This window comes from Biomphalaria glabrata, chromosome 11 (genome assembly GCF_947242115.1).
Source record: "Biomphalaria glabrata chromosome 11, xgBioGlab47.1, whole genome shotgun sequence".
Classification (NCBI taxonomy): Eukaryota; Metazoa; Mollusca; class Gastropoda; family Planorbidae; genus Biomphalaria; species Biomphalaria glabrata.
The window spans coordinates 5,294,625-5,307,473 of NC_074721.1; the positions used below are offsets into that span (position 1 = coordinate 5,294,625).

General features: G+C 34.0%; 1 protein-coding gene across 3 annotated transcripts; it reads right to left on the minus strand.

Moving 5' to 3' along the window:
* Positions 1-2,795: 2,795 nt before the first annotated feature.
* On the minus strand, positions 2,796-9,356 carry LOC106061900 (gastrula zinc finger protein XlCGF57.1-like). Of its 3 annotated transcripts, none has more exons than XM_056045481.1 (3): positions 9,184-9,356; positions 7,807-7,979; positions 2,796-6,697 (listed from the first exon to the last, which is right to left on the minus strand). In XM_056045481.1, exons 2-3 carry the CDS (start codon positions 7,891-7,893, stop codon positions 5,279-5,281), a joined length of 1,506 nt encoding a protein of 501 aa, XP_055901456.1. In that variant the 5' UTR covers positions 7,894-7,979; positions 9,184-9,356; the 3' UTR covers positions 2,796-5,278. The 3 variants fall into 3 exon arrangements, with proteins under 3 accessions (XP_055901456.1, XP_055901455.1, XP_013075581.2); XM_056045480.1 differs by lacking the exon at positions 9,184-9,356 and adding an exon at positions 8,095-8,339; XM_013220127.2 differs by lacking the exon at positions 9,184-9,356 and having other exon boundaries at positions 7,807-8,086.
* Between the last annotated feature and the right edge of the window lie 3,493 nt (positions 9,357-12,849).

Sequence of the window (12,849 nt, forward strand, 5' to 3'; positions counted from 1 at the left end):
ATTCTGCCCCGTCTCAAGATTAAGCCAAAACCAGTGACTCATTTGGGCGCATCCATTGCCTTTCGAGACAAAAGGAGCCATATATGTCTCGATGGTGCCATGCTCGAACGCTGCCCACTTTATGAGGTGAGGGCCCAAAAGGTGATAAACATCTTTAATAACAGAACAACCGAAACTTATAAAACAAAACGACATATCAAAACCAAGTAGCCTATCATATATTTTGTTTTCAATATTTATTTTTTTTACTAGTTCCTACTCTATGTTCAAATAATATAGAAAACTAAACACTCGCACTGTGTCTTTCATATTTAATAGAAATATTGCATCTTCCTTTGCATAGGGATAAGATACCAAATAATCAGAAAAATACAATATTATTGTTATTTCTCTGAATCCGAAAGCTGGGTCACTGGTCTATAGTCTTTCAAATAATTTTAATAATATGTGAAGTGATCTTTCTGAAATTTTAATAAAGTGTGTCTGGTCACACAGAATGAGAAGAAGTGAGAAATTTCAACTCGATAGTAGGCCTATACTGAAAATGTATCGAAATTAATTATTCTATTTCTTTTGGAATATGATGAAAGTATGAATTACTAGTAGGAATTAAATGAGAAAATCCATTAAAATAGTAGAACACATTGTAAGGGTTGTATTTTAAGCCTATTGGCTCATTTGCCCGGGGCTACGACATTCAATGTTCACATTCATACTTAATAATGAATAATTGACGAGCTGTTAACGAAGTCAATATTTAATTTGATGACTTATTTACAAGGAACTAGCCTACAGATGCGAGCCCATTCGTTAAAGAAAGCCTCAACACTGACCAACAACGTCACTACCTGAGGGCAGTTTAGACCAACAGCTCGTTGTCATTTCTTACAGGCCGGTGACGTTTTAGCTTGCTTACCAATGAACAAACTAGTAGTTGCCTTTGGTTGAATTTCACAGCAATCTCTTGTTAAAAGCATTTATTTAAAAAAAAAATCGGGGCTTGAGCCTCCACATGCTAGTGATGTTCTATGAAAGAGGCACATTTCTTATTCCATACCCTTGTACAAATTCGTACAAATGCTCCTTCTTACCTAGTGCCATTAGAGAATGGAATGGGTTGCCTGAATCAGCCAGAAAAAAACAACGACTTGGGAGAGTTTAAGTTATTGACTAACATGCAAGAGTAGATTAAATTGACACATTAAATGCGTAGATGTAATTATCTTCATTTTTGAAGTGACGTCTGTAATATATAAGTTAAGATAAGAAGATAATGTTGTTTTTTTAATTACTTTTGTATAGTGTATCTATGACTGTGGTGCACTAAGAGTCTAGCAAGGGTTATGTAATCTAACCAAAGACAAAAATTGAATATGCTTATAATAATAAAACGTGTGCATGTGTCAATGGTTAGCTAGATAGAACAAGAACATAAGTGAGGTTTGGAGAGGGCTGATACCAAAAAGCCGGAGGAATTCGCTACCCGTCGCCTCAGCGTGGCCCTCCGGTGGATACGTCTAGTGGGTGGATACTAGATAGGCTAAGTACGAGTAGCAAACCAGGCCCGGCCGGGCTTCCTTGGGTGAGTTTTTGTTTTTTTTTCTCTCACTCGAGGTTGGGATGGAAAAAACGCCCGGAACCCAGTCCAAAAAGTCCGCCACGCCGTTCCACAAGGGGGCCGTCAACAGACCCGTGGCTGGAGTGGCGGTCCCTGCACGGAACAGTGGCGGTTACAGTATAGGAATATGAACAAGCTCCCCGCAGTTAGCGCTGTCCTCGGCCACTTATAGCGAGTAGACCCAGGACCGGGGACGGAGCGCTGTGTACACGCCACGGCCCGGTTTTCCCAGTCAGTCAACCGATATGGCCGCCTACCGTTGGGTGCCCTCAGACAGGACAGGGGTGAAGAGCCCCATGTCCAGGCCTGGTGGTTGGATAAAAGCCTTTCTAACCATCAACGGGATAATGGCGCCTTCGGCGCCGACGCCCTACTGGACTTCATTGAAGATACCAAAAAGAAAAATTAATTACCAATACATATAAATTACCAAAATCAATTAACTGATTGGATTTTTTAAAATTGATTTTTGTTTTGTCAGGTTTAAGAAATAATTGTGCCAAGTTTTAACATGATCCGAGATTGGGTGTGGGAGAAAAATAGGACACAAAAATTGTATCAAATAGAGTGAGTTGATATAAGCTTTATAAAAATGTTGCATTACTTCAAATTTAGATCTAAAACAAATGAATTGTATAAAATATATAAATATGAACATGATTGTATTAAATTATAATATAAGGAGAGCAGGTGTATGGGGTGTGAATGGTATGCCTTTTAAAATGACATGCTTACACTAAACCAGTGCCAACTTTATATCTTCGGCATACAAAAGTAAACTATTGAACTCTTTCTAAAACCCAAGCAATAATCGCCTCCCATCAGTAATCTCATTTTCTTTCAAGCCTATGGTGTCAATGTATTGTGTAAACACTACTGGTCTGATTTTCAAATAGTCAACTCAAAAGAGTTTGCTTTTTTAAATCAAAATGTAAAAGATTTTAAAATTCCAACTGCAAAATAGAAAAAGAATTACAGATGTTCCAATATGTTTAGTTTTTATTTATTTTAATATCTTATAGGCTATTCATTCACCCCTTTTTTCCATGGTCAAAATGGCATATTTTTTTGTCTCAAATATACATATATATACATATAATATGCATAAATGTTATCTCTCTCTCACTCTCTGTCTGTATATATATATATATATATATATATATATATATATATATATATATATATATATATATATATATATATAAATAATTGAAAAATTTTATGTTACATATAAATGAAGAAAAATGTTAACAATTAAAAAAACCTTCTGGACATATTTGAAATCACAGTACAGTTATCAACATTAAATAATCTTCTAGTCATTCTAACATGACAAATAAATAAAGACCAATGTAAAAAAGCAACCAAAGTACATTTACATGCCATGAAGATGTCAAGAGGTAACTCAAATATCTCACATGCTTTTACATGGAGGCTAAGTGGTAGAGAATTCGGCTACTGAACCGGGGGTCCTGGGTTCAAATAAGCAAAGCCTGGGAATTTTACTATCAGGATCTTTAGTGCACCTCTGAGTCCACCCAACTGTAATGGGTACCTGACATTTGTTGGGGAAAAGTAAATGGGGGGGTTGGTCGTTGCGCTGGTCACATGACACCCTCATTAACTGTTAACCATAGAAACAGATGACCTTTACATCATCTACCCCATAGATCAGAAGGTCTCAAAGGAGAACTTTACTTTTTTACTTACTTTTACACTAAAGTGTAAAACATAAAGTAATGGTTGTAATATTAATCTTACTAGAAAAATTTTCACATCCATTGCTCTGACTTGCAGGACATAAACCAATGTGCATTGTTAAGCTCAAAAATGTGTATTACAGTTATAAATTACTATATTATAATTATGTAACAGAATCACATATGCAATAGAAATATTTCAAAGCAAAAAAAAATGCATCAACAGTACAACATTTTTTTATCCAAATTATGAATAACCCTACGAGTTTTCTGTGGATTGGTAGAAGTAGTCTCAAGAGATTTTATTATTGGTTGACAACTAGCCTCCTCCAGGCCAGCAATCAGTTTCCTCCAGGCCAGCAATCAGTTATTATTATTATAGCTTTTATATAGCGCTACTTTCATGCTTATAGCATGCTCAGAGCGCTTTTGGTCCAATCTCATCTGTGGACCAATGGGGGGAGGGGTTTTCCGTGCTGCCTTTGGGCGCTCAGTAAACACAACTCTGCCCGAGTCGGGTGTCGAACCTCGAGCCCCCTTCTAGGTAGCCATGCCAAGCCAAGTTCAAGCGCACTTGGCCTCTCGACCACGCTTCCCACCAGTTTCCTAAGGGTGTCTTTTAATGTTGGCATGTATTTATTGCAATTTGCTTCTAAAGTTTTGTTCTTAATGTTTTCTATAGGTAGGTGCTATTTCATTACTAGGGAATCAAAAATGAACCTATATGACTTTTTTATTTTTTAATTTTTTTTCTCAACATTAATTTTCAACATTTTGATGAGTATCATTTTATGTGAGAGCTTTGATAATTATGTACAAGTCCTTCATTTGAACAGATTAAATAATAATAATTTAATTTACACATTTCTGTTAAAACAAATAATGTAGACTAGATGTATTATTAGAACATAAACATGAGAGTTAACCTAATCTAACAGGTAGGTCTTGCTGTTGTTCTTGAATATAGTGAAGCATGTGCACAGAAAACTAAGATCAATCCATTTCATAATAGCACATCAGTTTTGTTACTGAATTCCTGAGTTCAAAGTAAAAAAAAAAGACATGAAAGTAATATCATTGAAATAACAGATTTAAGTAAAACATAAATGTTAATTAGATAGTAGATACTGAAACATTCAAGTCACAAGGGTTTAATTATAGGACAATAAAGAGTTGTTATTAGTTGAAGACATTTTTTTAGTTGAAAAGATCAGTGTGTCATCTTAAGTCAGTACAGGGATTGGAAGGCAAGAGCTATGAAGAGCTTGCACTGCACAACTTTCCAAATTTAAGTCAACATATAAAGGTCTTGGTTCCGTCCATCAAAGCCCTAAATGAGTTTGTAATGCTGCAAGTTCAAGTGTAAGATGATGAAATCTGAGATGTATTTCACAAAAACTGACAAACAATGCCTAGACAAAATAATCAAGACAAGAACAGACTGGTACAAAAACTTGTTCGTTCCTTATTCGGTCAGACTATATGAGGAAACATGAAAAGGACCAAGATGCCTGTGTGTAGTTGCTGAATGAACTCTTTATGTTGTGTCTGTTGAATTTATATGTATGTTTCTGTTGTGTTGTCTTTATTTGAGAAAAGAGTCCTTGTAATCACAACAATTTCCGTAAGGATCAATAAAGCAGTCTTAGTCTTAGAGTTTTTCAGGAAGAAAGGCAATTTGAGAACCTGAAGGAATAGACTGGCATGTTACATGAAATGCTAAAGAAGATACCTTTTAAGTGTGAGGTGTGGAGAGTCATAGTTGCACACTTAATCACATTGTACCCACAAGTCAAAGTTCAGTATATATATATGTATGATAATATCATATATTTATTCTTAAATGATTTGGCATTAAACCAATTCATACTTCAAGAATTAAAACAAATATCAGAACATAAGTTTAGGCAGATCAATATACACAAAGTAGCTTTCTTTTGGTCATAGATAAAACCCCAACTCAACTTGATTTCTCATTATGAATTAACTTGTGTTTTGTTAAAGAATATCTATGAGAATAAGCTTTATTACACAGGATACAAACAAATGGCTTCTCTCCGGTGTGGACCACTCTGTGGATGTGCAGAGAAGATTTACGGGCAAATTCTTTGTCACAGACTTGACATTTGTGATTTTTCTCACCAGTATGGGTCTTAATGTGAGACGTTAGTCCTGACTTATCAGTAAAATCTCTGTCACAGTACTCACACTTGAATGGCTTCTCGCCAGTATGTCTTAGGTTGTGCTTTTTCAAATTCGTACTGCGAGCAAATCCTTTATCACATATGGTGCACCTGAATGGCTTTTCCCCACTGTGTATCATCAAGTGACTTTTTAAGTTTGACATTTGAGTAAATCCTTTGTCACACAATGGGCACTTGAAAAAACTTTTTCCCATGTGGATTCGACTATGTTTTTTTAATATAGAGAACTGGGAGAAGTTTTTCCCACATATGACACACTTGAAAGCCTTCTCCCCAGTATGGATCAGCAGATGTATTTTTAGATGTGAGTTATCATAAAAGCCTTTATTACACACTGGGCATTCAAATGACTTGAACCCAATATGGGTCATGATGTGCTTATTGATATGGGAATACTGGGAACATCTTCTATTGCAGTCTACGCAGTGATATTTCTTTTCTCCAGTATGAATAGTACAGTGCTTTCTTAAATTTGCAGCACTTGTGAACCTTCCATCACAGATGTGGCAATGAAATTGCTTCTCCAGGATATGCCACTTAATGTGCTTCTTTAGATGCTGCATCCGAGAAAAACTGCTGTTGCAGTTTGAGCATTTGAATGGTTTCTGTCCAGTATGAACCAGCTTGTGGTTTTGCAAGATGGAGTTGCGAGAGAAGCCCCTGTAACAAATCAGGCATTTAAATGGCTTGTCTTCTCTATGAATCAAACTGTGGTTTCTTAAGTTAGTATTGCTTGTAAACAAACTGTTGCAAATAGGACATTTAAATGACTTGTCTTGAGAGTGCCTCACTAAGTGTGTCTTCAGAACTGTCATCTGGGAAAAAGATTTGTTGCAGTGGTGGCATTGAAATGGTGTTAGCCCAGAGTGTATGGCACTGTGTATTTGGAGATAGTAGTTTGTAGCAAATACTTTATCACAAGTGGAACACTTAAAAGATTTGAGACCAGTGTGAACTATTTGATGCCTTTTAAAATTGGATCTGTGAGTGAACAGTTTATCGCACACTGGGCATTTAAATATTTTTTTTTCCCCACTGAGATTCACATTAAATGTGTCTTCTTGAACAATGTCTGTCTTTCTCACAGCCATCAGATACTCTCCAGTGTAGTTTTTATTAAATGACAGCTGCATTACAAGAACCCCAGAAGTTTCCTGGCTATTTAAATCTTGAACCTGAAGGAGATAAGAAAAGCAGATATTTGTGGAAATCTATATTGAGAGAATAGATTGCAACATAAGTAAAAAGGCTTTAGGGTTTAAACACCATGTGGAAATATTGGTAGAATACATGATAGATACAATAAACATATCTATCTTATCTTATAAATACAGACATTACTTCAAAAAAGAAGATGATTATGCCCTAACCATTTCCCTAGGTCAATCTGGTCATGCATGTTAATCACTTCAACTCTGTTAAGTAGTTGGTTTTCCTGGCTGATTCAGGCAACAAATTCCATGCTTCAATAGCACTAGGGAAGGAGTATTTGTAGACATTTGTGTTAGCATAGGCAATAAGAAATGAGCCTTTATCTTTGTGTCTTTCTGAATACTTTATTAGGTATTTATTTTCATATTTGAAGATAATGCTTCAGTGTTTTATGTATAATTGCTACTTTACTTTTTAATCTAGTATCCTGAAGGGTCTTTAAGTTTTTACTGATGATTTTACTAAAGGTGTTATTCTAATGAATCTCACTGCTCTATTTTATGTCTGTTCTAGTTTCTTGATCCATTATTGCACTGACACCAATCTCTATTACTCCAAAACTGAGTCACTATTAACTCAATAAGTAATTAATATTAAATTTTGTTTAGCTCAAAAAAAAAAGGCCAAAATTTATTTTTATATTCTATTCTATTATATAAATACTAGCAATAAATGTTTCATTTCAGCTATAAAAACGTTTCTGAGTCTACACTGATTTCTAAAATTCATAAAGTACTTGATGTTGGATGAGAGATCAGATGTCAATCTTATTTGTTATATGCTGATCCTCTTAAATATTTGTGAAGGGAAACAAGTAAATTTTACTTCAAAATCTAGAATCTTATATTTTATGGACATTTATGAAGACTATTACTACACAGATTACATATTCTTCCTTTAAAAAAAAGATTATTATGCACAATGATTATCAAGAAACATATGGCTCTTAACATCATCTGCCCTATAGACCATATATATGGTCTGAAAGGGGAACTTAACTTTACATTTTTTAATATTCTAAGACTATGTGCATGCTAAATCAATATCTAGGTAAAAATTAAAAGTGTCTTACTTGATGATGTTTCATTTTCTCAGTGAAGGATACATTTGGATAATATCCTCCACCTGAGAACTGTGATGTAAGGTCCTCCTCGTCCATTTCTGACACTAAACTTCCTTGTGACTCCTCCTTTATCTCGCTGAACTTAAATCATCCAAGGCCTTAAAGTTATGATTCCATTCACTCTAATTTGGTAAACAATTTTTTCCAAAATAAATAAAAAAAGACAGAAAATATTGTGACTTTTATAAGGAAAGCAGAAAATATTTTCTTCATAAATCTTATCTATAAATTACAAACCTCAAACAGACACTTGGGACTACTAGCTAAGAGCTTTAGAAACTTTGACATTATCATATTTTAAATTGTTTTTTTTCTTAAATTTTCATTGCAGTTGACTCTTGACAGTCAAATGATTATGTGACAATGTTGGGAGGACTGGGTGTCAAATTTCCAATAACATCAAATAATTAAAGATTAGCTGTGATTCAAAGAATTTAACTGTATATTTTTTAACAAGAAAACTCTAGGATGTATTATTATGATATTCTCTCTAAACAAAAAACAGCATTTCATTGATCTAAAAAAGAATACTGTCACTTAATAATTAACATACATATGTTGATAAAGATTAGATTCTATATTACATTATCAGTCTGAATTCCGATTAAAAAAACTAGATTTTGACATCTAGATCTACATCTCTATCATCTCAATTACATTTTAATTTATAGATATAGATTGTTTGAATATATGACATTTTAAAAATCTATCATGTAAGACTGATGTCTAACATTACCGAATTAGATCTATAAATATAGTGTGATCTACAAATACACCTACATATAATTATATTATAACAGTAGGCCTATTATACAAAAATAGATCAATTAGATCTAGTTTTAGAACAAGATAGAGACCATCACTCTAGCATAATTTAGATCTAGTTACTCAAACTGAAACTCTGCTCTACTACTGTATAATAAGTATCTTAGTTTATTCTAGATCTAGGGTGTATGTGCAAATCTAGATTTATAACTATATAGTATATTCTGTACTATACTATAGTCTTTATAGTATACTTTATGGTTTTAGACTAATCATGTCTATCTATATTATTATTAAAGTATATAATATTATAATTAACTAGAATCTAGATCTAGATAAACTTATATCTATTCTAGTAATTTATTATATTAATATTATATTACTACAACTACTACAAGTAACAATACTAGCTAGATCTATTGTTACTAATACTATCATCAATAGTATTAATAGTATCATATCAAGGATCATACCTAGTCTAAACTAAAATCTAAATTATTCTAGATTTAGATAGCCTATATATTATAGATTATAGATCTAATATATAGATTCTAGGCCTACTCTAGCTTGATAGACTAGACTTGACTCTTGAGTGACTTGATCTAGCCTAGATCTATTATATCTTATCTTCTTATAGATCTAGAGTGGATATGATATAGATCTAGAATAATCTAGATCTATATAGATATCTAGAGTAGATCTAGATTATATAGATCTAGACATTCTAGATTAAATTAAAACGAATTTCAGAATAATCATAATATTAAAAACACAGACCTATATATAAAACAAAACTCGATGTTTATTATGGTTATGTAGAAAGGATCCGTCATTTAAAAATAAAATGGGGAGGCCCTCATTGTTCACTATTATATTTAATAAATTTTGTAAGCTCTATCGACTTAAGTATCTAGTTTAATCATGGTTTAATTTACAATTATTTATTTGAAAAGTAAAATAAAAGTAGTGAATTGATAGAAAACAAAAAAATCTAGTCTAATGTCCATTGTCCACTAATCAGAATATAAATTTATAAACAAAATTCTATTATTCAATTAAATGTATTCGTTTTTTTAAGGCGAAATTTGTTAATTTAGCTAGATCGTATGATGGTTTACAGCAGTCTATACAGGACCAGGCCTATAAATACGCTTCTTGAAGTTCGTACTAAATTTCTTAGAGGTCAAGGCGATACTTCGTTGTGCTAGCCAGACACCATTCTCGAAATAGGCTACCGTTCTCAATAGATTTCTGTACTTAATAATAATGATAATAAACACTTTAATTACACAAAGACATAAAAACATTCTTATCTTATCTTATATAATACATTATTATATAGTATTCTGTTATATATTGCCCGGGTCCAGTATAAATAATAAATATGTCAGGAACATAGAAACATATATTACCCGGGTCCAGTAAATATGTCAGGAACATAGAAACTAATTATTGTAATATTAGGCCTATAACAACTCTCACAGAGAGGTTTTTCTATGAATAGGCCTATAACATAAATTGTTTATTTACATTTGCTCACGAGTGCGTCAGTGCAACACCCCTTGTGTTCGCACAATAAATATGTTCTCCCTCATCAACACTTGCTTGTTACCCTATTTGTATATAACTTGCTTGTTACTTGTATTATGTATAACACAAATATTCTACAGTAGCCTAATTATAATTATAGTTACAATAAAACATTTTACAAATATAGTTATAATCAACAATATTCAAGAAAAAACAAAAATAAACTTGATTAGATATCAGATATAAGGAGATAAAGACATTTCTCAAACATTTAAAACTGTAGTCCTTATGTGATGTGAAAAATCAAAGTTCCGTAATTAAGTCATTGGTTAACAAGCATGACTAGATTTACCCAGGAAGAAACGTAGAACGTAATTATCTTCTATTTTAAAGTAATGTCTGTATTTTATAACATAAGATAAGATAAGATAAAACTCATCAACTGCCTCTAATCTAGATCTAGTTCAAGTTCCTAACGTCTTGCATGGGTCATACAAATTGGCTTCATTTTCTTGACTACACAGTTAACATACAGGGTTTAAACAACACAGACGTTGGCGTAGCGTAAAAAAAGGTGTAAATGCGTAAAAAGGGGTAACTATAAGTGATGAAAGAAAAGTCTTATGAAACTTATAACGCACTTGAAGCCGCCACCCTATTTGCATGACAAATAGAAATGTCAATTTAAAACTAAGAGATAAAGCATATCAGTTTTCTAAATGATTTCTATTGCCGCTCAACTCTTACTACTTATTCGCGATACAATAAGCAGCTTTCAAATCCCATAAGAGATATGGGACACCACTGGCAAAGATCTGTTCAAAGAATTGTCAGACACCATGGAGAATGTGACTATTTATACCAACGGAAGTATGGGTGGATGTGATAGCAAACTGGCTACAAGAGTTATTAGAAATGTTGTCGAGTCAAACGGAACCTCTATGGCAAGGTGTTAATCAGAACTATATGATAATGTGTTTAGCACTGTGAATTATTTAGCATTTCAAGCGTTGAACCACAAAATTTCTAAGAATTTTCTGAAAGAAATAGAGTCCTAATGTGAAAATGTTTAGACCTATTTTACAGTGAAGTCCGCTTGGCAGAAGAAAGGTTCTAAGACTTTTTTTTTATAGGAAACATGTAACTGAATTTTTTATGACGGAGAAATATGAAAGCAAGTACCCAACATAACGACCACTCTTGATTTGTGGGATTTTTTTTAAAGTGACATCACATTATATCTAGATGAACTCAAAAAACTAATAGCAGACATTTAAGTATTTAAACACAAAATACCTATTGAGTCAACGTCAGCTTTATCAGTTTTTTACAATGCTCACAAAAGCAAGTTACAGGTGCGTGTTAAATAGTGCAAATAAATAATCTTTTTTATTGTAATTACATGTTCTTTAAAAAAATAAGATAATTACGTCCTCGCACATAAATAAAAAATTTAAACTCTACTAAGTATTAAGCCTAGGTTAATCATTGCATTTTTCTGGTTGTTTCAGTCAAGAGGTTCTATGCTCTAATAGCATTAGAGAAGAAGGAGCACTTGTAAGAATTTATTCTAGCATATGAAATAAGAAATGTGACTCTTTTTTTAAAATATAAAATGGCCTCCTCCTTAAGTCGGTGCATATGGATCATCTGATGGAAATAAGATAATGCCTGGGCATTAGCCATGGTCGAACGATGTTGTCCACATAAATGCTTTAGGCTATGTTTACATAGAACTATAGAACATTTATAAATGTCGTTAGCTTCCATTGTTTTGTATGACGTCTTTGCAGAGATAAAAGTCGGCGTTGTATGAGATGAAAGTACCAGTAGGCCTACATGAGAAATTGAAACTTAGATGAACAAGACCACAGAGGCATGGATAGGTTTAAACGACTTCATCGAAGAAAGTTTATAGATGAGCGGATGATCATTCAATGATTGTTTAGCACTATAATAGGTTATTTTTTCAAGGTAATATATATATATATATATATATATATATATATATATATATATATATATATATATATATTGTTATAAACCTGGTGGTGGCACAGATGGGGGTAGTGGTGTGAGTGTAGTCAGCCGACGCAAATCGCCCCAGGCCAGCGCTAGACGAGCGGTCAACCGTGACGAGCTGCGACGGTCAACCGAGTCGAGTATCAACAGGACGGTACGGGAAGGATCGCCGTCGTGAACAGAGCTCATGAGCGTCACGAGAGTTGTAGTCATCTGACCACCTAGAAACGTCGAGCGGCGTTCTGTCCGGTTCGAGAAGGCCAGTAGGGACCCTATATAAGAGCGGAGGCGACGCAGTCAAGACGGTTCAGAAAGCGGGTTCACGACAGGAGTTCAGAACACGGTCGACTACAGCACAGTTCAGCGGTGTGGTTCTGTACGGAGCATTACGACGGCTCAGTGCGGAGTACTATCAAGTACAGTTGAGACGAACGGCGTCTTGATCTTGGTCTGTGATCGAGTCCGACACAACGAGCCTAGTGTGTGAAGTCAGTCCTGAACTGTTGAACCCAGTGCAAGCCCGGAACGAGACGGAGAGGCCAGTGCAAGAGTTGATACGGCGGAGAGATATTTGTACAGTGTACGTGTTGCCAATTGTACAGTATTGGCTGTTATTTATCAACTATTAAAGTGTTACGTTACTTTGGAGCCCTGAGTTGTCAAGTTCTTTAAGTT

Bases quoted from the DNA above. Each gene is read 5' to 3' on its own strand.
- LOC106061900 (XM_056045481.1), bottom strand. From the start codon at position 7,893: ATGGACGAGGAGGACCTTACATCACAGTTCTCAGGTGGAGGATATTAT. The intron at 6,698-7,806 runs GTAAGACACTTT...TATCTCCTTCAG, and splicing joins AGAAAATGAAACATCATCAA to GTTCAAGATTTAAATAGCCA.